Source organism: Anarhichas minor, unplaced genomic scaffold (assembly GCF_050575085.1).
Source record: "Anarhichas minor isolate MPS153535 unplaced genomic scaffold, ASM5057508v1 ptg000004l, whole genome shotgun sequence".
NCBI classification, from domain to species: domain Eukaryota; kingdom Metazoa; phylum Chordata; class Actinopteri; order Perciformes; family Anarhichadidae; genus Anarhichas; species Anarhichas minor.
The window spans coordinates 15,023,465-15,049,612 of NW_027466450.1; the positions used below are offsets into that span (position 1 = coordinate 15,023,465).

A 26,148-nucleotide genomic window follows, 5' to 3' on the forward strand; every position below is an offset into this window, starting at 1 on the left:
ATAAGTATACGACATGTTCATGACATGCTATACTATGACTTTTTTAAAGATTATTTTATAGCATACGATAACATTTTTTATGTCATACTGTTTAAGCTAAACTCTGACCCATCAGTTCCTGAAACACTCAAACCCCATCACCAACAACCACGCCATGTTACAAGTCCCATGAATCACATTCTGATGTTTGGTTTGAGCTTCAGCGGATCATCTCCAACATGTCCACATGCTTCACTGCACTGAGTTGAGTGAGGTGAACCTGAAAGGATTCCGTCACCATGCTGTGCATTGAGCCGTGCGTTGAGCCGTGCTGACTGCGTCTACAGCTGCTGGAGGCAGCAGAGGACGTGGGTCTCCTGTAGGTTCTTGAGGAGGAACGGCATCTTCAGGCAGGACCGGAAGCTCATATATCAGCCAGTCACATCTCTGACATATCTGATATTCACCATTTCTTCCTCATTAACACCGAAAAAACCCACACAGACAACAGTTAATAATCTTTTAATAGTTACATAATCTCTGTACATTTACAAACATTAAATTACACGTTTAGTTTATAAACTATAATCTAAACACTGAATGCTTTCAGTGGGTCCTCTTGAAACAGTTTTCAGACTCGTGGCGCCAATAAAACAACAAACCCTCCATGAAACACGTCAGGATAAATAATAATCTGATAATATTGAAAAGATAAAAAAATGATCTGAATTGTCTCAATGATGCTGCAGAGCGGCACTGACTGTGGAATGATGCTGTATACTGGTTTATACACAGGCTTTAGTCCGCACAAACATTTACAACGTCCAGTGTGCTTGTGTTGAACTCACATACTGAGGAGCGTGAGTACCTGTGTGTGTCTCGGTATTCCTGTACATGTACGCACTGCTCAGCAGTTGATGCCCAGGCCGGTCCAGTGGTCCGGTACCATGAGGAAGTATTTGTCCATGGCCTCGCAGAAGCGAGATCGGTACAGCTCCGGAGAGACCACGGTGGGCATCTTACCTGAACGAGACAACACGACATTAGAGATGGGAAACAACGTTCAGACTCCACGACACCATGGAGGCATCACAGCGCCACCATGGAGGCATCACAGCGCCACCATGGAGGCACAACGGAGGCACAGCCGTCCTCAGTATTCAGTTCTGTTCCTCTGTTTCAAAATGATACTAGAGCCTGACCAATAAACCAGCAGGCCAACCTCAGCAGATATCTGATTATTACAGTATAAATACACGTGTACTTATTGGAAGATATGCAAATAGAAACTGCATAACTGTTAATAGACTGCAGTTTGTACTTTGAGGCAAATGTCCAATTAAAAACATCAGAATATTGTTAGATTTTGGTCAATGGACTTGCGTTTGTATCGCACCTTTCTAGTCTTACGATCTCTCAAATTGCTACACCTTGGGGTGCCCCCCACTGACTACGGATACCTCACACAACCCCACTTTAAAGAGTCTAAACTGTCCCTTTAAGACTCACCTTGACCTCCCAGGATTCCGGTGGACTTGACGACCATCTCCAGCCTCTTGTCCCACGTAAATGTCCGGATATAATCTGCAGCAAAGAGTAGCAGGACAGTAGACATCACCAGATAAATACATCCAAACAAGTCCAAACTAACACCTGGTGCTGACAGACGTCTCCTCCTCTCACCTATGATCCCGACCACCAGCTGATCGGTGGCGTCGTCGCGCCCCACCAGCAGCGAGTAGTCGATGATGAGGTGGCTGGACAGGAAGTAGGCGTCGCTGTGTATGGCGGCCCGCAGGATGGCCTTGCAGTGGGAGCGGATGTACAGCGGGTTGTCGTGGATCAACTTCAGAAGGTTCTCGTCCAGCAGAACCACCTCGCAGCTTTCCTTCCCCGAGTCCGTCTTCACGTTGCGGTTCCTCAGGGAACCTTTGAGGTCAAACACCTGCAGAGGAAGATGTCACGGATCAGGACACGTTTTTAACAAACCGAGGATGTTCCAACGTCATAAAACGTATCATATATATATAAATATACCTGAGCCATCTTGCGTCCGTAGAAGAGGTTCTCCATCACCAGCAGGTCCAGCTTCTTCTCCGTGTTGTTCTGAGAGTTCTTGTAACCGATCCTGTAAACACCCAGAATCTTCGCCAGCGCCGTGGGTCGCTGTGGTGCAGAAACAGGTTTTGTTATTCATTTAAACTCTACTGGAGACAAAATACAGGACGTCTCTTCACGGAGCGTACTTTCTGCTGCACCGCTCCCGTGATGTAGGTGAAGTAGTGCGGTGCAAAGTCCAGGAAGGACTGGACCTCCAGTCTGGGCATCTGCTTCAGAATGAACCGGTCATCTGGCACAGAGGAGCAGACGGTTCCTGTTATCAACACGCTTTTAAGAGACGGACCAACACATTTCTGGTTATGATTTGTTGCCAATAATAAAAAATAAGAGAAACTAGAATGAAAGCCTGCTGGTTTTACGCCTCCGCCAACCAGTCGAGCCACAGTTTCCATCCATGTCGGTCCACAATGTGGAATACGTGTTTTGTGAGGTCACACATTCTAATCAGTTCATGCTGGAGTCCGGGGTGGACTTCTGTGCCAAATTTGAGGAAACTGACGTATGTTTTGTACGATGTTTGAGGAAAAAATAAAAAAAATCTAAATTGCAAAAAAAGAAGAGAACACTTCGCTCTCTCAACGCGTTACATTAACGCACATTTTTGGATTATCGTCTTTGCATATTGCACATATTCTTTATAGTGTGGACGTTTGCTCTTTGGTTTAAACATCGCACAGCTCTTTTTGTTTTAAATACATATATTTTTCATGATAAATCCCTTTTTGTATTCATGATTCCTGACCTTTACAGTCCTTCCTGTTTATTTGTATTTCTTGTTCCCCCAAAACACTAAAGGTACATTCCCTGTTTGTAAAAACTCACCTGGCAATAAACCTGATTCTGATTCTGGGTTGAGAAGAGTCACAAACACAAACCCGTCACCCAGCAAATACACTAAAATACAAATACACCACGACACATTTAAAGATAGCTCGTCTGTAGCTCTGTTGGTTTATTCTAAAGTATTGATTTTTGGCATTTTTATATTTAAATCCATCTTTCTTTAAAGGACTTACCCACCCCATCACATACAATCACATTTAACTGTTAACTTTTGGGTCGTAAAAGCTAGTAGAACAATAATAATAATGAACATTTAATAATATGTACAATATAACCAGAAATATGTCCCGTTACTGAAGCTGAAGACGCTTTTACTTCTGTGTCGCAGTGACTTTGAGTACCGGCTGCAGTATTAGTGACATCTATCGGAGGTATTGTATAAATACAACCTTCTGTTGCGTAGAACACAGCTCCGGACTTCCCCCCCCGAGCCTGCCAGTTGACACAGTGGGACAGCGAGCGGATGAACTCCTCCTCGGTGCTCTCCATGATCTCCTCGCGCATCTTGTGGAACTCCTCGGCGTAGTAGATCCGACAGTAGAACTTGGCGTTGGCATCAGAGAATTCTACAAATGACCACAACAGACGAAGGTTCACATCGCTCAAGTAAGTCCTGATTGTACTTACGTACTTTTACTTAACCAACAGTATTTTAAAGGGATGGTATTAGTACTTGCTCCACCACTGATCTCTAAGGTAAATAACTGTACTCACGCAGCTCAACGTGTGGATTCAGGGTCTGCTTCTTCTGCTTATCTGCCAGGTCTGCATCCTCTGCACGAAACAGTAATAAAAGTGAATCGTTCCACATCTAGATGTCTTAAATCCTCCGTGAATGAAGTAGATATTTGACCTAAACTCTTACTGAGGGGGTCCGTCTCCATGCTGGAGCGGCTCTGCTGGGACGAGGCCGACTCACTGGGCCGGGCGGGGCTGCTCTTAGCCCGACTCTCCCCGGCACTGAAGAGGGACAACAGACAACAGAAGTTAGGGCAGCTCATCCTGTTTAGTTAACATGTTTATTGTTTATCATTTGACACGATCAGCTGACCAGTTAAAAGTGAAATAAAGTACTCAACAAAGGTGCAGTACTTCAGTAATTGTGTGTTGGTACCTGATGACCTGCGGAGTCTCGTCTCCGCCTGCGTTGGACGTCTTGGACAGATCATCCAGAGACGTTTTGTACTCCTTACAGCTGGAAAAAACGACATCATGTTTGACATTAAAACAGACGTTTTTAAAGCTGCACTCTGAGCTGAGCCAGAGAGAGCCGGCGGGTGTCACCTGAGAGCGAAGGCGATGATGGAGCTGGGCTCTCGCTCACACACGGCGATGGGAACCCGCTCGTGTTCGTACATCAGGTAGTGTTTGTCCGGGTCGCTGTCAACAACAGAGCACATGACAGTCAGAGGCAAACAGCTGAAGCCTGTGACAAGCCTGAGTACAGCTCATCCTTTTATTGCATCACCTGGTCCTGGATCTTATGAGTGAATCAATATTTAATAATTGAACAAGACAACGGGCCCTATTTCAAAGACCTATAGCGCACGGTCTAAAGTGCATTTAGCAAATTCATTTTAAGTCCACAGAGCATCACTCACAACGGGAAAGGGATGGGGTTGTAGCTGTTGCCGGGCAGGAAGGTGGCGAGGATGGCTTTCATGGTGGATTTCTCCTTCACCTGGCTGTCAGTGGAGCCCAGCAAGTGTCCGTCAAACACATCTGACAAGCAATCAAAGAATGTATACAGATTAGACAGCTACTGTAAGCTACAGGAGATGTGTGTGTGTGTGTGTGTGTGGGGGTGAGTGCTCACACACCTTCTGGGATGCTGACTGAGTCCTGCTCAGTGAAGGAGGGAACAGGAGTGTAAGGTTCAGCTCCAGGTTCTCCTGGTGACGGCAGCAAGGAGGAGGAGGTGGAGGGCAGTATGCAGAGATGACGGTCTTCTGTCGGTGGAATAAATATCAATTATATAAACTACAGTCAGCTTCACCATCACTCTTCACTGAGTCACAATAAAACAGGACGGATTCAGGTCTGAGACAGAAAACTCACCTTTGTCACCATTCTGTACCACAGGTGAGGGGTTGCGGGGGGAGGAGTCCAGAGTACTCTGTTGAATAAATAAATAAATTAACACATTAATTAAACTTAAATGAGTTGAGGTAGTGCTACACAGCAAATCAGCCGTGTTTACATCAACTTCAGTAACTTGTTTGAGACTACAAATAACAATTATTTCCAATAATAATTAGAAAACAGTAAAAAAATACTTAAAGCTATGTCCTACAGCACAAAGTGACTTCATCAAATGTCTTGTTTCCTCCAACAAACAGTCCAAAACCGAAAAATGAAATTGGGTGCACGTAAATGTAACGATGTTACCGACCTTGCTGTCGTCAGCGGCGGTCGGTCGGTGTCTGCCCGGGCTGGGAGGGACGGACAGACGCTTCCTGCCTTTCTCCTGCTGGAACAACTCCTGCAGCCTGGGGGGGGGGGGGGGGGGGGGGGAAAGAGACAACAGAGTGAGGACTACAGGGGGAGGAGCCTGGTGACCTCATCTAATACATTAAGAAACAGATCAACATATTCTTATGTACTTGAAGACGAAGGAGTCAAACGGTGGTTTAGTACCCTGCAACTTGAAGGTTTTTGCAAAAGGAATCATTTTTAATTGGTTTGTTTTGGTAAGATGAGATAGAACCTAATTCATCCTGAGGGTAATTATTGTGCAGTAGTTGCAGTACAAAGTAGGAAAGAGTTCAAAATATCAAAATATACACAAGGCCAAAAACACAGACAGACATATAGGAGTTGATTACAGGTAACGGTGTCTTAACAAACTACCAATGTGACTTTCATGACACTGAATATCCTTTTTGCTCATATGAAACATGTTACAAGACGTCAGCAGTGGCTCTGACCTGCTGTTCCAGGACTGCAGCATCTCACACAGACTCTGTTTCTTCATCACCAGCGACTCCAGAACCGCCTGCACCTGCTGAGGAGAGTCCAGACAGCAGGCCTGAAGTCGCCCCTGTAGCTTTTCAATCCAGCTCCGCAGCTCTGCCTCTTCCATCTACACACACACACACACACACACACACACACACACACACGCGCACACACACACACACACAGAAGCGCCACTATGAGTCTACATGACGACCACTTAAAACCAGAGACATACCGACACACGGGGAAGGAAAAAACAACCTACGTCTTTCTGAGCAAAGAGGTCCTCCATCTTCTCCTCCCGCGTCTTACTGAAGGTGTCGGTCTTGAGGGAGGTGAGGCGGTCGTCTATGGCCAGGTACACCTGAGCCACTCTGAGGAGAGAGCGGAGGGAAACAGTGGACTGATGGATGTGTTCAGGTGATGTGCAAAGAAACTAAACCCACGGAAGGAAGGTGCATCTCTAGTTTAGAATATTAGCCTCGGGGCGTTAAAAGAAAAGGACAAATGTATTTGGACTGGAAAGTAAAAATTTCCTCGTCAGACAAAAGGGTGTTTACTTTTTTGTATCGTAGTTCTGTCTCACTTTGTTTAATTGCTGTATTTTTATATTTCTTCTGTTAGTTCTTGCCTGAAATTCACTAATCTCTCAACCTAATCGCGTTAACGGAACACCGTTTAGACAGTTTCCGCGTGCTTGACGTGTCTAGATGAATGCAGACTGATGAGCTCTTTACTTTAGAGAGAAGTCCTTCAGGTCCTGCTGCAGGTTGGTCTTCGATGGTCCCAGGTTCCTGATGAAGATCTTGGGACGAGGAAGACAAATCTCCAACAGACGAACAGAAGTGTAGCTGAGAAGGAGCGAGACGGGAAAACTGTCTGTGTGAAGACTCGTTCAAGGATTCCATGAACACAACAGGAGCTTTTCAGTATTAGTGGAAGAAGTGTAATGAGCTTTTATTCAACTAAAAATAGTGTAAATTAATGCAAAATAAAGTAAAAAATCCTGCATTAATGCTGTCATTACTTTAAAGAGTTCATTGTAATTACTTTAGCTCCACTTATAACAATATTCCCTGCTCAGGACGCCATTACTCCACCGTATCTTTACATAAAACGTTGTTTGCTGCTATATTAATACTTAAAACCTCATGTATTAAACCTGTAATAAGTCTTATTCGGCAGTGTATGAATGAAGGATAGAGGACACGGTGACAGCTGACCGACCTGAAGGAAGCCACCATCTGGTTGTAGGAGAAGTACTGGTGGTAGTCTTTGTGGATGGAGTGTCCGCAGGGCTCCGCGTTAGCCCTGCGGGTGTACTGGTGGCCGTAGAAGCGAAGCTCCAGGTATTTGGCGAAAGACATGGACCACGAGTCGTTGGACAGCGGCACCACTGGTGTCACCTTACAATCAGAGGCGGAGGTTGAGTGTAAGAGAGAGAAGTCGAGCCTGATAATCAGACCGAATGCTTCACATCACTTCTCTGTTATTATGACTGACCTGTTTGCAGATGCGGCACCAGGAGTAGTTGAGGATCGTGTGCTGATAACCGGGCACAGGGGAGTCCAGCTCCTTCAACACAATCTGCACACAGCCACTGCCGTGCACAAAGCGCCGGATGTGGTGCACCATGGGAGTCTCACAGAACATGCTGGGGCAATGGTAAGACGGCCTGGGGTAAACATCCACGCACACACAGCTTTATGAAGCACACTGGGAGGCTTACGTACTGTAAGAAGTGTTAAAAGCTACATGATAATCTGTTTATATTCATAACAATACATTTAGTTCACTGTTGTTTTATCTTACCGGAAACAGTATCGCTCCAAGAACACACCGAGGGAGAGGTCATTCTTGCCGTAGAAGTCCATTGTGACAATCCTGCTGACAACAAACAAAATGGCTACAAATTCATCCAAAACAAGGACTGAGATTCTTTATGAATGCTCTGCACATGAACAGGGTTTACCATGGGCTGACGCAGGGGTTGGGCGCGTTGCTGGACTCAGCTGAGGAGCTGCTGAAGAGCACACACAGCCTCTGGTGGTTGACGGGGTTCAGACAGTCCAGCTGAGGACAACAACAACAACAACAACAACAACAACAACAAACACAAACGTGAGTGAAGTAAGATGAAAAGAAGAGCCACAGGCGGCCATTAATAAACACACCGTACTCATAGTTTCCCTCATAAATGAATAATGAGGGCTGGGGGACGGCAGGCCGGACTGGACATTGGGAACATCGGGAGAATTCCAGAGTTAAAAATGCAAAATTAAAGGAAAAGCGAAAAACGACACAATCACTCAGAACTGTAGACCGCCAGCTTCAACCTGACGGTACGATCCCTGCCTGACATCACATGTGATGACACGCATGCACATGCGCATCCACACAATGTCTTTTTAGTGTTTGGAGTGAGCGTGAGTGGAGAAGAACTGGACAGCGTGGGGGAAGAGGAGGAGCTGAGAGGGAGGAGCGCGTTAAAAGGGAGGAAAGCCCTGCAGGAAAGTGCAGCTAAATGCTGCAAAACTACGTTCACAAACAAGACATATTGTTAGCAGAAACTACTTTTCCTGAGTTAATTCTACTTATTTAAAAAAAAATTATAATTTGCATGCTCTGTTGGAAAGCAGGAGATGCATGTGCAGGGAGATAATACAGAAGATAAAGACCTGTGCACTCTTTTCTCTCAGGTGGAAGTAGCTCCAGTTACTCAGAGCAACCAGAGCTTCGTGATGATCAACACAAGTCCAGTCAGAGCTCTGAGGAAACGACAGGTGCAAAACAAACACTCCTACATTATATATGTATCTATATATATATATATATATATAGGAATAGTTATTCCTGTAGCTTTATGGAACAGCAATTAACTGAAGACGCTGGGCTGTTTTTAACTCGTTAGGAGGTTTTCTGAAGCAGTTTTTGTGTGACTGGTATTAACAGTAAACAGAAGAGTGACGGTTACAGTAAACACGGTCTGTCGTGGATGTGTGGAGATCGGTCTGAGCTGATTAGTTTCCCTTCCTGAATTATTTTCCCAGTCCGGTCCGAGGAGAAGAAGTGAAATGCAGAAGACTGCTGTGAAGTCAGCGTGGATGTAGACAATGCAGGTTTTGAAATGCTCCAAAATTTAAAAAAAATAAATCTTTTCAAATGTTTTGTGATGAGGGGAATGATCGTTGTGGTGAGTTACACTGAATGCAATGATCATTTGTGTTTGCTTATAAGCAGTTAATGAATAACGGTCTCCACACTGCTCACCTTGGGGACCCAGCTCATCTCAGTCAGCTTGCTTGGCTTCTCCTCTTCGCTGTCAGCCCTCGCCGGTAGCTTCACCGGAGCGTCCAGCAGCTTGCTCTGCAGGCTGACGGGAGTCGCGGCGCTGAAGGGGTCGGCGGCCTCCCTCTGTCGGATACGGCCTCCCTTCGCTCTGTAGTCGGCCAGCATCTTGGACAGTCCCTGGCTGCCGCTCAGCTGCTCTATGATGCGCGTGCTGGTGAGACTGTGGGAGGGCAGGACGTCGATGGGCTTCGGCTGAGGGCCGCCGTTGGTCTGTCCACTAACCAGAGCGGAGGGGGCGGAGTCTTTAAGGAGCAGCCGCTTTCTGCGTCCGTCCAGTTCCTTGTAGTCCTTGTTGAGGAGGGGAGATAGGTAGACCTGGAAGACAGGGAGGACACAGATGGACGGAAGAAATAAGTCGGAAGAAATAAAGGAAACTCTGCTGAATAACAGTCTGAAGCGATGAGTCGATAAATCAGCTGTTAAAGTCATCTGTTAAGTTAAAAAGCCTAAATCTACTACTTTTCTCTGTTTCATATCACTGTAAAGTGAATATTTGGGGTTTTTGGACTGTTGGTCAGACAAAAGAAGACATTTAAAGACATCAGTCTTGCAGGAATTGGGATTTTCTGACATTTTATGGACTAAACAATTCATTGATTAATCAAGAAAATCATCGTTAGTCGCAGGTCTTATTCAGTATGTGTAGGCTAAACAGAAGAGAGCAAAGCTAGGTACCTTCTCTGGGAAGTAATCCCTGCTGGGACAGTGCATGCCAGCAGGCATGAGGAGAAATGGTTCTTTAAATGTGAAGAAGGGGGAAATGCACAGGATGATGTCCTTGAGCTCCTGCTTGAAGATGGCAGAGATGGACTTCAGGCGGTCGTCGGTTGAATCCACCTGCTCGGTCACAAACATCCCCGTGTCATCCTGCAGGGGGTCTCGGAACGACCGAGTAGTGGCGGCACATTCCCCGTCATCCGTATCGTGTGAATCCCCCTTCACTAGGCCTCCCTCTTCCCCCGTCTCTTCCTCAGACGCCATGATGAGAGTATCCGAGTCCATCTCCTGGTCTTCCTCCATGAGGAACGGAGGCGGGACACACAGAGGCGGTGCAATGGAACTGGGAAATGGCGTGGAGGTCAGTGCCTCTATGTTAACAGCCTCCCTGTCTTGGAAAGGGGAGGACGAGTTGGGATACTGTTTGTCTTGGAGAGTGTCTATATCTCCATTTTTGGATGACGACTCAGTGGGAAGCCCTTCCTCCTCAATTCGTCCTCCCGGTGCCGAGTCTTCGGGCACTACCGTTTCCTCCAGGCTCTCTCCATTTGTCTCTCCATCCGCCTCCTCCTCCTCCACAGACATGCCCTCCAGCAGGCAGGGGAATGAGGTGCTCTGGGCCAAGCTGGGCGGCATGGCGAACTCGTCCATGAGGAAAGAGATCTCCAGCTGGGAGTGGTAGGCCACGCACACCATCAGCATTATGATCTCCTTCACCCGGGCCAGCTCGTACTCGGAGGCTCCTCGCAGCTTGATGGAGCATCCGAGATGAAGAGGACAGCCCTCAAAGAACATCAGAGTCTTCACTTCATCTGGAGGGACAGAAACAGAAAGCATGGTTTACTCAACAGGGCGTTTCTTTTATCTCACAGCAATTTAAACTGAGAGAAGTAGAGTGGAGGTGTGTCTCTCACCGTTGGCCAGGGTGAAGGGCTGCATGTAGAACTTGAGGCAGGTTCCCAGACGAGGTTTGGTGAGGAGCTGGTCCATGGACATCACCAGGTCTCCCTGGGTCATACGACTCACCCTGTCCAGGACTTGCTACAAATGAAAAAGGAGAACACTGAAAAGTCATCCAGGACCGCTACATACAGATGTTGTTCTAACTTTTGGTGATTTTAATATTTGTTTTATGTGCTGATTATAAACAAACAGTGGCTAAAGCATCAGTTATAAAGCACTGATACTTCACTGACCGGTTTGACGTTGATGACCAGGGTGATGCCGTGCTCCAGCAGCATGTCCTGAGCAATACGAGACACGGTCCTCTCCACTAACACCAGCGTTGGACGGACGTCTACTATCCGCTGCACATAGTTCTTCAAAAACTCTCGTTCCTGAGCGAGAGACGAAGAAAAATCTGGTCTTAGTTTCAAGCAAACGGAGGCAAACGCAAAGCAGGCTACAAACTGTGGTTAGCGTGACCTACTGACCTGCAGCACAATGGGGTCGATGCAGGAAAACTTGGACTCCTCCCTGTACAGGTACTCTATGGAGCACTTCAGGAGCAGGATTTTGGGGTTCTTGATGTAGGAGTTCATCTGATTACAAGTCAGACAAGTATTATTTAAACTGCCAATATACTCCTGAATTTCTGGACATCACTGTTGATTTCAAAGAGACAATGAACGTGAAACAGAGGAACATGATCCTACCTTCTTGTGGGCGACGTTCTTGGTGCACACAAAGCCGTTTACCACCATCGAGTCAAACTTCCTGCCTCCAGAGATCTGAAATGGAGATTCAGTTAAACCACCTGAAGCAGACAGTCTAATGGGCTGATTTCATGCCTCCTTTGCACAATTAAATGAACGCGTCTAACCTCCCAAAGAGTGACACATGACTACGGTTTGACTGATTCGACGAGACGGTGTCTGACCTTCTTGATGTGGACCAGCTGGCGGATGTCCATGTCGTCATCACAGTTGCGAACGTCGGGCCGCACCGTCTGGACCACCTGTCGGACCACGGGGACGATGATGTCCCGCCAGGACAGAGACAGAGACTCGCTGTAGAGCAGCTGCTGCAGCAGCGCCATCATGTGGCTGTGGTTGGCAGAGCTGAACAAAAGAGAGGCAGATGGTTCGAGAAGAGGGGAAAATATCTTTGTTATGATTAACAAAAAGTTGCTCTTTGGAAACCACATGCTGTTCAAAGGGCAGAGCACTTAACACGACAAGAATCAACTAGAACACAGCAGCTTTTTCACATCTCGTATCTGCAAACATCAGTAAGTGCGTTCTTCTAAATTGCAGATAAGTGCTGAAGCGATGAGTCGACTAAATTATTTATCTACGGGAAGCGCTGAGAAGCAAGTGAGAAAAGAAAATCTGCTGTTTTTCTGCCAGGAAACAAACACAAAATGATCCCCACCTACCTAAACTTTGTTTTTAAACAAATCTAAATGATTAAGTGATCAATATCTGAACCGTTGAGAATGATCATTACTTGCTGCCCTAGTGGACTTGTACCATGATGTATAATCCCACTGGACACAAACAGAGGCATCATGTCCACTCACAGCAGCCTCTCCATGGCCTTCTTCTCTCCGTTCTCCTCTCGGAGCTGATCCAGAGAGCTGTGGTGCCAACCCAGCGGAGTAAACAGCATCTCTTTAGCCTTCTCCTCCACGCGACGGTTGAACAGAGACTCTGCAGGGGCGTCAAGTCAGGAGCAGGTTGTGCTTAACTATTTAGGCAATTTATTATGCTGTCTGACTAAATCAATAAGGAAGTGCAGAGTTCCTACCCTTGATGAAGGCATCACTTATGACGATATTCTGTCCTCCATCCTCAGACAGAAGGAATTCAGCTACAGGACGGAGAAGGAGGAAATGAGCAGCAACCACAAGAATGTCTAAACCAAACAACTGCATGAAAAGAAATGCGACATATTTACATTAGATATTGTGTTTTCAGTAACATGTACCTTTCTGCTCAGCTGCAGAGGGCACATGTGGATACTTGGACTGTTTCTTAATGTGGAAGTTGACGTTGTTTTGCTCCATGTTGAGGTTGATGGAGGCCGCTGAGTCGCTGTCCACCGCCGACTGGAAACTGCTGACAGATGTTCTCTTGCTGGGGCTGGCAGAGTCTGGACAGACAGACACGGCAGTGAGCTGCAGGATTTTACAGTGCAGTTGGCTGAGGTTTTGAACTATTAAGTATTGATTATTTTCTCCATTAAGCGACTGCTTGTTGGGTTTGTAAATATTCTGAAAAAGTCACAATGTTTGTTTTGTCCAACCAACAGTTTAAACCTTAACATTATAAAAAAGGAAAAGCAGCAAATCTCCACATCTGAGAAGCTGGAACAACGAAACGTTTGGCATCTTTGTATTAAAAATGAAGATTATCGAAACAGCTGCCATTTAATTGTCTGTCTATCGACTAATCGATGAACCAAGTAATTATTTCTGCTGTACTTGTACAAACTGTCGGGTACTTTAATTCATAACAAGACATATTTGTATGTTTATATACAAAAATCTATCTTAATTTGTAAAGTAAGTAAAGCTGTCAGATAAATGCAGTGAAGTAAAAAATAAAATATTTACCTCTGAATTGTTACTATAAAGTGGCATGAAAAGATAATACTCAAAGTATAAGTACCTCCCATTTGTACTTATGTACAGTACCTAAGTAAGTACCTAAGGACAGTACTTAAGGACAGTACAGTACTTAAGGACAGTACAGTACTTAAGGACAGTACTTAAGGACAGTACAGTACTTAAGGACAGTACTTAAGGACAGTATCACCACCACTGGAAACTAAACCAAAGCCACATGTGCAAAGAGCAATGATCTAAGCCAACAAAAGGGTTTTCTTAAAGCGTTAGGCGTGCGATACGTACTCGGCATGGCGTACTCGGTCTCATCTGCGAGCTGCTCTGTGTCGCTGTCATCAAACTTGATGTCCTTGAACCAGGACGGCTCTGAATGTCCCTCCACGGAGTTCACGCTGTCGCTGTCTGGAGACGGCGTCTCGGAGAACTCTGTACTCTGGAGACCAGAGAGAGAGAGACGCCGTCAGCACAATCGCTGAAGCTCCAAGTGATATGTCCTCTGGTGTTATCAGAAGACCCCGTAGAATCAATCAATATTAACACATGAGCTGTGAAAATATGTTGCGGCAAATGTGAAACACGTTTGGAACGATCTGTGATTTGAAATCAGTGTGCACAGACGGGCTGTTACCTGGAGGGGGCGGTAGAGGGCATACTCGTCCCTGAACAGCTGGTCGTGATGCGTGACACAGTCCAGCCAGCGACCGTCCACTAACGCCTGGCCTATGGCGATGGCCTGGGCCCTGCAACACAGGAGCATCAGGATTTAGACGGAGGGCTGAACAGTGAAACACAAGATCAAGAGCAGCTTAAACAGGAAGTGCCAATGGCAGCAGGAGTGTATGAGACATAGAAAACAACAGTTATCTTCAAATTGATTCTCTAGCTGCAGTTTGACACTCATGTTTGCACAATCTAGTAGCATTTAGGTCAAGTTCATCTGTAAACGCAGCACAAGAGACAGCACATTTATATTCAACTAACCAAGAATCTATCACAGGAAAGAACGGAGTGATGCACGATGGACATGGAAGAAAAAGGAGCAGAAAAGGAGGAATAAGACAAAGCATGTTGGAGAGACATAGAAGAGATAGCTTCTTTATCCATGTATGAGAGGCCAAGTCAAAGAAAGATCCCCGACCCAATTGTTGTTTAAAGTGTCAATAGACAACTTTTCAACGACCCCTTTACTGTTGGTGCCGCTGTCACAAAGACAACTGGAACGCTTCCTCAGAGCCAAACAACTCGGCAACTTTCTTGCTAGATTGAAGCATTTTTAGACCTTCCGAGCAACTTTATTTCCAAATAACGACAAATTTAGAAATTTATTCAGACCATCGGGGGAAAAAGCAAGAAATATATTTGCATATTGCATAACCTGCATTAAGCTTTATGCAAATGTCTGATGGCGACACCAATATGCAAATGAGCGTAGGGTGTCATCTGACATGTTCCACTCCCCACCAACTACTGGGGATAGTAACTGCGAAGACCTTACATCGACACTAAAGCGTTATCTTCTTCCTGTTTTGGTTGCACAATGGTTGACACACTTCCTTTTACAAAATAAAGTTCTTAAAAAGGAAGTTATAATGGACAGGATGTGATGTCATTCTCTGAAAAGGAAAGCAACACTTTGTCCAACACAAGGCAAGTTTGCGATGATCACTACAAACATATCTGTTCATACCAATCACATATTTGTTCTCTTAATATGAATCTACGGACCGCAAACAATTAGCATAGCTTAGCACAAAGACTTGAAACAGTTAGCTCATCAGCTTTATATTTAATGGACGGATATGAAAGTGATATCAATCTTCCTTCCAAAGACCCCTAACACGACGCAGTACAGAAAAAGAACATGTTGGTCCGGTGGGATGCTACCTGGTGGAGATGGTGCCATTCCTCAGCAGCCAGTTGACAAGCTCTTTTCCCACAATGCAGTTGGGGTAGGTCCTCAGCCAATATCTGTGGTCCTGGAACTCCATCCCTGTGCTGTTGTGGCAGATCTTCTTCCACAAGTCCTTCAGCTGCGAGGAGTCCTGCAGGATGCGAGGCTCGTCAGTATGTAATCACGAGTAATGTTTAATAACGCCAACGTTTCGGTTTGTTCCTCTTTTAGGATTGGATAAAAGAGGAATCAAACCTGCGGTTAGGGTTGTCGTGGTAAAGGAATTCCCCCTGTGGGGTTTTCAGCTGGTTCAGCAGCGCGATATGTTTAACTTACGCCATTGTTTTCTCCTGATAGACTACATGGCTTCTCATCGTTATGAAAGAACAGGATTAGGCCAAGTCACTGAGAGACGACTGCTAAAATCAACAAAATAACAGCGTCATGGTCATTAAGTAAATAAAAAAAAGCTGATCAGATTGTTTCGTTTTGTTAAATATTAATAGACGAGTTAAACGAGGCGATGAACATCATTGAAAACGAAAGATTAAAAGCAGCCACCAGTAGGATCTTCCTCTCCTCCTCGCTGTGGTCCATCTTGCTGCCGCTCTTGGTGCCCGACATGGCTCGGCTGGTTGGCGGGCTGACTGAGCTGTCGTAGGACGGCACCATGGAGGACCCGGGGCGGTCCAGCGACAGGTTGGTCACACTGGCAGATCTGTGGCGGAGACACGCAGACACCAGTTCACACTGCTTGGCTTCACTCGAGTGTGCCGAATCGAGCCGGGAGACATTGTTCTTCACGAGGGAACCAAACCTCTTCCTCGCGGGGGATTTGCCGACGTCTTCTTGTAGCGTCGTCAGTCTGGAGGTCAGGCCACTGTTCTGCTGCTCCTGGTGAATCATACTGATGAACACACACACACACAGACTTAGATTCATCATCATTCACTTTCTCTTCACACTTCCTCTATGTCTAGTTTATGATCACTGCATTTGAACAAGAAGGCTATTTCCTTACAGAGCTAGAAAGCTTTTACTTACAGACGGCTAAAGCTCGGACAGATGTGAAAAAGTAATGAAACAAACAGCAAGACTCACTTCTTTCTCATCCCAATAGGAGTTTTTCTATGCCGGGAGAGAGAGAGAGAGAGAGAGAGAGGAAACTGATTTTCTTTGAGGCAGGTTGATAGAGAAAATAAGCACGAAGCACACCGATTATAAAGAAAACACAGCAGCAAAACCAGACATGCACCAATATCAGATATCAGGCAGATACTCAAAACAGCTGGATCGGATATCTGCGACAGTAGGGCCCATCTATTCAGTCCAATTCTATGTTTATATACTATAGACATTATATGCTGGAATTTGAATTCCTGTTTACGTTTTGACCAATTTGTTGCTGCAATAAAAGGGTTTACACTTGAATTGTGATTTCTGTTAATTTAACAATTCAGTAAATGTATATTTACGTGTTCATTTGTTACATTGCAAAGTTAGTAAAGCAATGTTTAAGCCCGATGTCCCCAGTCTCTTTTCAAACACACAGCTTATTAAACACAGGTATCTGATCGGTACCCAAAGCTCAGGCATCGCTATTGGAACTGAAAAAGGCAGAAACGGTGCATAACGAAGCCAAACAAGCATGAGGTTATAAAACGCATGCATTCTTGTACTATCCTCTAAACAAAGAGGTCTTTAAAGATTCACTTAACAATTAGCAAAAGTAACTTGAAGAGGAGGATTAGACCGCTCCTCGTGCTTTACTAAAGCTTCATTACTTAGAAACAGTTTATTGGTCCGTCAGATCACATGCTGCAAAGCATCTTTACATCTCACTGTGCTGTTAATTCCTCTCAGTCAGGGCTAACTGATATGGATATAGCATACCTCTGTTTCATGAGTCTTGACCATGCACAGAGTACAGTATGTACAAAGCGCACACACACACACGCACACATCTTAAACAGCAGAAAATCAAGACCGAAAACGAGCAAGCAGAGATGGAGGAGGCTGGAAAACTAGGGCAGTGCGTTTCATGAGCAAAATTACAACACGGCAAAGAAACCAATCTCAGCAACAGCGAACAAGATGAGAAATACACAGTCAGGATTTGGGCTGTAGGCTTTCGGACTGTTTCCCTGCATGCAACCAAAGCCCGCTCCAACGTGACTGGTCTTTACTACAAACAGGTAAGTACACGGCAGGGATGGGTACAGGTGTGGCTGAATGAGGCATGAAATCAGAGCGGACACTGAAGGCATCATGCAGCCCTCTCTCTGATTGTATTTGGGCAAAATCAAATTGCTAACTTGTTTTTTTTTATTTCGTACCAGCGTGTGTGTGTGTGTGTGTGTGTCTGTGTGTGTGTGATCACCTCTGCCAGGTCAGGTCTTCCTCGAGGAAGATATTCCTGCTGGACTTACGTCCACCCACAGGTGTCCGAGGCTCGCTGGGCTCCAACACACACACAGAGCAGGTGGAGTCGGACAGGGCGCTCAGGTCCTCTCCAATGGAGCACGAGTCGGCCGAGTGAGCGTAGCTCAGTGCTATCTTACGGCAGTACGTACAGGCCCGCAGATCTCCTGGGTTCACAGAGAGAAAGTACGAGAGACGACACAGAAGGACGAGTGTTTTTAGTGTTTTTTACTGCATGATGAAGTTAATCAGACTATGTTACGATACTCTCAAAACTACTGTACATTCTCATTAGGGTAGCAGGCTGTTATTTGAGGCAGGCTAACATTAGAGACAGACCTTTATTATTAATTAGATAAGAACTGAACATCCTTGTTTTCTTTGCTTGTACTGATAACTAGCTAACTGAGCAGGGCTGCAGCTGCATTAGCCGTGCAGGAGGATGTGGCCTGTGGGGACACTGAGCATCAGAAGCTCGCGTGCAATGCATCCTGGTACATGTAGGCACCGTCTGCACAGCTCTGTGCACAGGAGAACTCTGCTTTCTTGGTTAATATAGCAGCCCTGAAGAGTTTATTGCTTCAATAGACTACATTTACCATCAACAATGATTGGTGGTTCATTTTCCTTATAACACACATTCACCCACAGTGACTGAAATAGGACAATAACCCTTTAGATTATATTGTTGAAATGATATAATTAAAGCGATGGAAATGAACATTGTGCTTGGTTGGCATGCCCATTATAACGAGCACCTGGAGTTTATCTAAGCTGCCTGTATTATTTGGCTTTTATTTTGAAAATATGGTAATTGTGACACCTACCCGTGTAGCCCATGAACTTTCCGGGGATTTCCTGGTTGCAGCAGCGGCTGCAGAAGATCTGGCCGCACAGACGGCAGTGGTGGCGGCGGCGGAAGGTTGTGAACTTCTCGTTGCAGTCGTAACACTCTTTACACTGGCTGTCCGGCATCCAGTACTGCTTCAGATCGCTGTCCTGCAGGGGGACAACAACCACAGCACACGGCTTTAACCCACAGGGAGAAACGGCATGGGTGCAGCTCACGGCACAATATATACATTTAAAATGTTCTCAGGTCGACACATAATCCATTTAAGACACGACAAGATGAAGCAAAGACGGTGTGAAGGTGTGGATTGTGTGTGAATACCTGGCTCTTTCCCTCCATTATTTCCTTCAGCCTCTTCAGTGCAGTGCGGAGTTGCACAGCTGTGCGAGGGTCATGATTACTGAGAGGAGTATCTGACTTCCTGCTGCCGTCTAAAACAATGCATGTAGACAGAAACACACAGACCTCCAATAAGCACAAGAACTGAAATAAAGTTAATGAATTCTTTACAATCCACGCTGCTGCATTGTCAAATATGCCTGTTTTAAAAAAATATTATATGTAAGGTGATAATAATTCAATTCCTCTTCCTCACAGTGCATTTAAACATACGCGACAAACATTTGACAATGCACTTCAACACCTTATGAATAACTCCCTTAAGAGTTGCAAATGTGTATAAAACAACACATCAATAAAAAGAACAAAAACATGTTGAAGAAAGCAGTTCATTCATTAGAAACATTATTCCATTCATCTTGATTAGTACCCGAGTGTGAAACATTAGAGCAAACCAAAGACTGACAGGAAGCGCTTCATTAAAAATGCAAATATCAAAAGACACTGGCATGCACTCAGACACACACACAACAGTTTGTGTCTTTTGTTGTTAACGTCAAAATAAAAGCGTCTTTAGTGAAACCACACGGTGCAGAGGAGCCCTCACCTGGCCAATCCACTGCAATCAGAAAAGACATGAGAGCAGACGTTACAACCTGCACATTCATTCATCATTCTCATCGTATCTAGTTTGTTTTGTCTCACAAGTCTGCTCTTTTCCTCTGCAGGTTCATCAATAAAATACTACGGAAAAGATACAAAATCGATACAAAATATAAAATGTGGTGTGTTGGTTAAGTGCCGCTGTTCTTTCCTTTCCTTTGTCAGCAAGTGAAGATGTCCTGAGCTGTTTGATCAGAAGGTTATCAGGCGTTGTGTCTCTGTTTCTTGACACACGCTTATGTTGTTTAGACTAAATAAGGAGGCGCACACCTCCATCGGTCACCTTGTTTGTTAGGTGTAGTTAAAGTGGTTGAGTACTGAACTTTAGGATAAAGTGCATGAATAAAACTCTTCACTTCGGTCCTACCATGCAGCTCTACAACAGGCCGAATGTGTAATCTAATAAAACACGGTCCACGGTGTTATCAGTGGCCCCTGATTAGTTTACACATTACTCTAAATGAACTAACAAAGAGTTTCAGACTACAGATAATCAACCAAAGTGTGACGCAAGACAGAGGAAAGCTCCAGGTTTCTTAAGTTATGTTTAAGAAAAGCATTGAGAAAACCAGAATGAATAAAAATAAATGTCCTGTTAAATGAATCCTCCGATCTAATCCCAGAATATGAATCTTTGTTCAGTTGCCAGTGGAAGAAAATGGCACACAATAGTTTACGCTGGACTTTAAGTGTATGAGATGTAGTCATGCCTATTATTTTGGAAGATTGACTAATTACTATTTTGTGTGTGTGTGTGTGTGTGTGTTTTACCAGAGGCAGTCGAGGTACGTCGGAGGAGGTCTGGGTGCTGTTTTCGGTGCGACCTGGAGATGTAGAGGGACTGGGTTGGACTTGAGGACCAGCTCCTCCTCTCTGATTGAGGAGAAGGGGACGGCACATCTGGCTTCTCTGAAACTGTTGAGGGAGGACGTCCATCCTCTATACACAAACACACACACACACAAAACATACACACACACACACACACACACATGCACACAAAACACACACACACACACACCAGTAGGAGGAAATGAAGAAGAAAATGTAGTCAAGACAGAAAACAACAAATGAATATGTTTTAAAGCTTGGGTGGGTAATGTATTTTAGAAACAGGTTTTGTTATATTTCTTGAAATTCTCTTTCTCCAGATAAATAAATGAAATGCTTTGACAAAAGAAAAGAAGAAGAACATCTGGCAGACAGCTGTGAGTACAAACAATAACCATGTTGGTTGTTTAGGTTCATAATGATCATTTTGGGGGCGTGGCTTTGGAGGGGGGGGCCTGAATGGATGAGCTGTCAGTGTTGCTGACTTAGCGAGTTCCTTGATAGATTTAGCGACCTTTGGAGCTAGTGCTGCTCGCTAAAAGCTCGCTCGCTGGTTTCTTCGATGTTACCGACACAAGCTTTACATTTACTTGCTCTAACCAAACAGGAATTAACCGCTCAACTATCTCTGAATATAAAAACAAACACTGCAGTGAGGTTCAGTATATACACAATGATACAACTTCAAGTATCAGTCGTTATACAAAGGTTTTTGTCTCTGTGGTGGGTTTTTATAAGCGGTCCACTTTTCCTATTTTACATTAAACTCTAATTGTTGAATTCTCAGAGACTTTTCCACATCGAGCATCTCTTCAACAACGTTGAAGTTAAGAGAATAGAAAACATTCGCTTGTTCTGGATTCTCAAATGAGGAGAATATCCTGCAGCTTTCTTCCTTACAAATTATATATTAAACAATTAAATTGTTTTTTTTACAAAAGAAGCTATTTAAAATGTGATGGAAATATTTTTGTTTTAATCTTTTTAAAACCTTTGTGATACTGAAAGAAAAAGCAGCAATCCTTGTAATCTCCTCTGTAATAAATGTCAGTGAGCTGCCTGGAGGAGGAGGAGGAGGAGGAGGAGGAGGAGGAGGAGGAGTGTTGTTCAGTTACAGGACTTCAGAGGTGGGACTACAAACACACTAATCATGTGTTTCACTGCTTCCTGGAAGGCAATTTCAATCACATGACCTCACAAGACTCTGGTTAGTTGCTGTAAAATACGGCTCAGGATAGGTTTTAACATACTGTAATGAAGGATGTGTTTTTGTTACGCGTTGTATCCTGAAGTAAGTAAAAAGAAACAATATAAAACCAAATAAAAATGACAAACTGTTTGTGAGTCTCTGAGCTGTTCCTTAACGAGATTAGCAAATGCAGCGCTGCCCTTTGACTTAGTAACATGATTCGCTTTAAATTACATTGTTCATTGTTACTTTTCCACTTCCAAGGATTAGACATTAAGGTCAGAGGTCTTTTTGTACGTGGGGTTTATATTTACCAAATGAAGTCAAACATGAAGCAATTTGAAAGTAAGTGAGGTGGAGCACTACAATTATTTTTCTTCGCAAAAATATATTCTGAAGTTCAGCTGAAGCTCATATGAAGGCAGCTTAGGCTGAACTTTAAAATCTGGGTTCCACTTCTCAGAGTGAAACTAATCTTTCCACACAGACGTGAGACACGTCTTTGTAGATTCAGTGTGAAATCAGGATTTTAGCGAATAAATGTCGAGAAATATGCTTTGAAATCTAGAGAAAGGATTCCTTACTACTCCAGAACCTGCATGATAATCATAAGTTTTCTGCATTATGAAAGTCGTCTCAAGGCCTGATCACTCATAGGTACATTACATAAAGATGTAAACAAATAGAAGCTTAAAGAAGCTCCAACAGCTAATTAATTAATCTCCCAAATTATAGTGACTGTATAGTTATGACCCAACTGGAAGTAAGGCCAAGAATAACAACAGGAGTGACTAAATCCAGTTTTTTTCATGTTGCACTACAACATGTTTCAACAGTACTAAGGCTCAGAATGTGTGTGTGTGTGTGGGGATCAGGTGTCTCACTTTTATCACCGTGTCGGACTTTGAAGATCCCTGAACTATATCGTGCATTGTCTACACATCACAAAAGTACATCACTTTAGCAAAACACAACATTGGAGATATATAACGGGGCTTCATCATAACTTCCTCTAGATTCTTGTGGGCCTGACCTTTGCTGTTGAAGCGAAACAGGTTGACAAAGGAGCTGTACGCGGAGCGCAGGGGGGGATCATCCTGCTCCGGAGTCAGTGGTTTGAAGTGGGTCAGGTGGGAGGGGCTGCTGGGCGAGGAGACCGGCGGCTCCACGCTCCAGTCCGTTGAGGATGAGGACGAGGACTTGTCATCAGCAGCCATGACACTGCTAGTCCTGCTGGAGATGTGACAACAGATATCTTGAGCATGAGCAGCCCTCTAATACCCGTGTGGACCACTGACCTGACAGTATGTTAAACATAAGCCAGACTCAACCTGGCTACATACGAACCATTCTATTATTGCTGCCTTTAAAACTGCATGTGCAACACTGTGTATACAAAGACAGAGAAGTGGAAAGTGACAGCAAACAGGAAAATTACATCAAAATAATACTGTAGGAAGCTAAACAAGCGTTATTTTAGCCCTATAAGTTCAATCAGGCTCACTTGTGAAAGTCATCATACTAGTAACCAATGAAGTGTAACAATCATGTGACAGAATATCACAACTTATCATCAGGAAGTCAACATTTAAGTGCAACCTGTTGCGTGAAGAACACATTTTAAAACATGAGAAGATAGCTTTTCAAGAGATCCGTCTTGATTCTGGTTCTTATTATTAGAATTTGAACATTAGATCATTGTGAGATTTTTCCCTCAACACGAAAAAGATTTTGTTAGCTTGACATGTTTTTTTTAATCCACACTCTGCTGCTACAATTTAAATCTGAACTGCCTAATATTGAATCCCTGTATTGCAGTGTATGTGATGTACATTTACTAAAGTACTGTAGTTAAGTATACATTTATACTTTACGTGAGCATTATCTTTCCATGCTACTTTCTACTTCTACTCCACTACATTTGTTATTTTTACTCTACTTTAATTACTTTATAAATTTAGATTATTGCATAAAAAAACATATGAAGAGCTTTTAAAATATGTTTTATAATAAATTAAACTACTACTGTACCTACTAGTACATTTATATACAAGTAGAGCTGAAACATTAGGTGATTAATTGATTTGTGGATTAACAGAAAATTAAAAGCAGCTATTTTTCATACAAAAACAAATTCATGATTGGTCACAAATGAGAGAATTTTTCTTGTACTTATTTGTTCTTTGGTTGGGCAAAAATCAAACATTGTGAATCAATTACTCAAGAAAATAATCACAACTGAGGCTAAAGTAAAGGATCCGAATTCTTCCTCCACCATTGCTGGACTGTCCGACGGATGAACTCAGGGTATGACCGGCTGATCGATTAGTTAGAGCCGTTACTCTAATCTACATATCGTGTTAGCTTAACTGTGTATAGAACGGTAACAACCATTCAAATCTCCTCCAGACTTACCCTTTGAAGAAAGCTACAGACGTTGAGTTTGCAACGCATGACATTTTAGATGATATGAAAGCAGAAGTAGCAGCATCACGTTCTCCACCTCATCATGTGACCATAACAGGCCGTAGCATGACTGTTTCCTGGTCATTTGACAGCTTAGGGCCAAGCCCTCCACCTTATCGCAAAGTACACACGATAATGTACACTATCACTTATAGTCTGCAGACAGATTACGACCCACACAGAGTTTCAATATTTCCCCCAGATGTCAAACTTAACCAGCAACTAGTTTATAAGCTAGCTATCAACTGTAAGATCAGCTGGCTAATTTAATTGCACTTTATATATAAATCAGCTAACGTGTCGCCGTGTTTAGAAGTTGCGACATTTACAGCATTTAGCAAAAACTGCCAAAAACCTAAAAAAAAATAATATAGTGTGAGCTAACGTTAGCCGACTAGCTTGAAATGTACAGTAGTAAACGTTACATCTGTATTTAGCCAAGCCAGTTAATGTTAGCCTCGTATGCTAACTAGCCGGGTAGGCAGCAACAACAACCTCTTTCTTGGAACAGTTGACGCATGAAATGTGATTAAACTGTCGTGGCAGCAAAACATGCGAATTACCCGTTCACTGTATGAATTTGACATCAATGTATGAAGCCGTCCGACCTCGAAGAACATCTGTAAAACAGTTGAGGGGGGAAAAAAGCCGACTCCCGGGCACACGAGCAGACCTGACGAGTCGAGACCTGATCTGAATGCAACTGTTGTGATCTAGAGAAAGGCAAAAGAGGTCACACTCAGAACAATCGATTTGAACATTTTGTTCTCGTGTTAAAATCATATTTTTACTGAAGTAAAAGTAGCAAAACTTACACTGTAAAAATACTAGTAAAAATCATTAATCCAAAATATTACTTGTCTTAAAAAATTATCTGACCACATGAATGGACACTACTACACTATTCTGCTTATAGTTTACTTGAGTATTTCCATTTTATCCTACTTCATAATACGACTCCACTATATTTTTGAGGAAAATATTGTACTTTTTACTCAATTAATATAAGATAAAATAAGATAATCCCTTATTAGTCCCGCAGGGGGGATTTACAATTCAGAGGGAGGTTTTAAACAAACAAAAATAGGTGTTACAGTTACAGAAAATGAATTTGTCATATGCACAACTATTACAGTGGAGCAGTCATTGGTAATGACATTCTTGTTCTTTGGCTCCCTCAGACAATGCTGTCACGAAATTTATAAAAACATGAGGTAAAAATGAGAATCATAGACATAAAACACAAAATAGTGAAATAAGTGTAAATAGGAATAAGATATGATACAAATATAACACTGTGGGAGACAGTGTTTTTATATACAAGTACACAAGTGGTCAATGTTGTTCAGTTGATCTCCTTCGAAAAAACAAAAAGTTTATCTTTTTACCTGTAAGTTCATGAACATGAAATTAAGCCAACAGAAATAAAAGCTTAGTAATATACAGTTGAGAGTTCAAATGTGTAGATTTTTCCAAAATAAAATCACATTTTCATCAATATCAGTGTTGACAGAAAAAAAAAGAAATATATGACTGGTAGAAGAAGAAGAAGAAGTTTCTTATTTTTTTTTTTTAATTAAGTACTAGACATCCTGATCCACACTCCATACCAGCTGGAGGCGGTAATGCATCAATTCATTGTTTGCCAACCGCCAATAAACCTCAAAAAAAAAGAAGAAGAAAAGGTTTTTTGAGGCATATCGTTTCTGATTGGCCCTTCGCTTCTATTTACACGTCCATGATTGGCTCTTAGCTTCTACGACACGCCCCCAAGCACATACGCATGCGCGGTAATGTGGCGGACTTTTTGTTTAGGTTCAAAATGGAATCAGACAGCAGCGTCTCAAGCGATGAATTTAGGGTTTTAATGTCATGATGAGCTTACTTTGACCAATACATTCGCCAACAAGGACATTTGTTTTCAAGGCAACATCTACCGCTGGCTAACGTTCAATAAC

At 43.5% G+C, this 26,148-nt stretch overlaps 1 protein-coding gene across 17 annotated transcripts; it reads right to left on the reverse strand.

Annotated features, from left to right (window-relative positions):
* Positions 1 to 485: 485 nt before the first annotated feature.
* pikfyve (phosphoinositide kinase, FYVE finger containing) lies at positions 486 to 24,881 on the reverse strand. Of its 17 annotated transcripts, none has more exons than XM_076110405.1 (46): positions 24,140 to 24,253; positions 23,072 to 23,110; positions 22,758 to 22,957; positions 20,476 to 20,643; positions 19,024 to 19,133; positions 18,677 to 18,848; positions 17,809 to 18,016; positions 16,530 to 16,556; positions 16,246 to 16,335; positions 15,990 to 16,146; positions 15,422 to 15,579; positions 14,166 to 14,277; positions 13,823 to 13,970; positions 12,898 to 13,062; positions 12,718 to 12,780; positions 12,491 to 12,620; positions 11,849 to 12,029; positions 11,625 to 11,699; positions 11,403 to 11,510; positions 11,166 to 11,306; positions 10,884 to 11,010; positions 9,928 to 10,781; positions 9,172 to 9,567; positions 8,580 to 8,669; positions 7,874 to 7,974; positions 7,714 to 7,788; positions 7,405 to 7,576; positions 7,129 to 7,307; positions 6,639 to 6,752; positions 6,167 to 6,275; positions 5,871 to 6,025; positions 5,336 to 5,432; positions 5,002 to 5,059; positions 4,764 to 4,889; positions 4,545 to 4,665; positions 4,228 to 4,323; positions 4,058 to 4,138; positions 3,809 to 3,903; positions 3,658 to 3,717; positions 3,333 to 3,509; positions 2,923 to 2,946; positions 2,226 to 2,329; positions 2,017 to 2,145; positions 1,663 to 1,924; positions 1,489 to 1,563; positions 486 to 1,002 (listed from the first exon to the last, which is right to left on the reverse strand). In XM_076110405.1, the coding sequence occupies exons 1-46, from the start codon at positions 24,181 to 24,183 to the stop codon at positions 887 to 889; spliced, it is 6,489 nt and encodes a 2,162-aa protein (XP_075966520.1). In that variant the 5' UTR covers positions 24,184 to 24,253; the 3' UTR covers positions 486 to 886. The 17 variants fall into 17 exon arrangements, with proteins under 17 accessions (XP_075966520.1, XP_075966505.1, XP_075966497.1 ...); XM_076110390.1 differs by having other exon boundaries at positions 4,764 to 4,892; positions 7,714 to 7,785; positions 24,140 to 24,252; XM_076110382.1 differs by having other exon boundaries at positions 4,764 to 4,892; positions 24,140 to 24,252.
* Positions 24,882 to 26,148: the final 1,267 nt, after the last annotated feature.

Coding starts and splice junctions, on each gene's coding strand:
- pikfyve (XM_076110382.1), bottom strand. CDS start 24,183: ATGTCATGCGTTGCAAACTCAACGTCTGTAGCTTTCTTCAAAGG. Junction 16,557..17,808: donor GAAGACCTGACCTGGCAGAG/GTGATCACACAC, acceptor CTCCCGGCATAG/AAAAACTCCTATTGGGATGA. Junction 11,700..11,848: donor AGCTGGTCCACATCAAGAAG/GTCAGACACCGT, acceptor TCTCCATTTCAG/ATCTCTGGAGGCAGGAAGTT.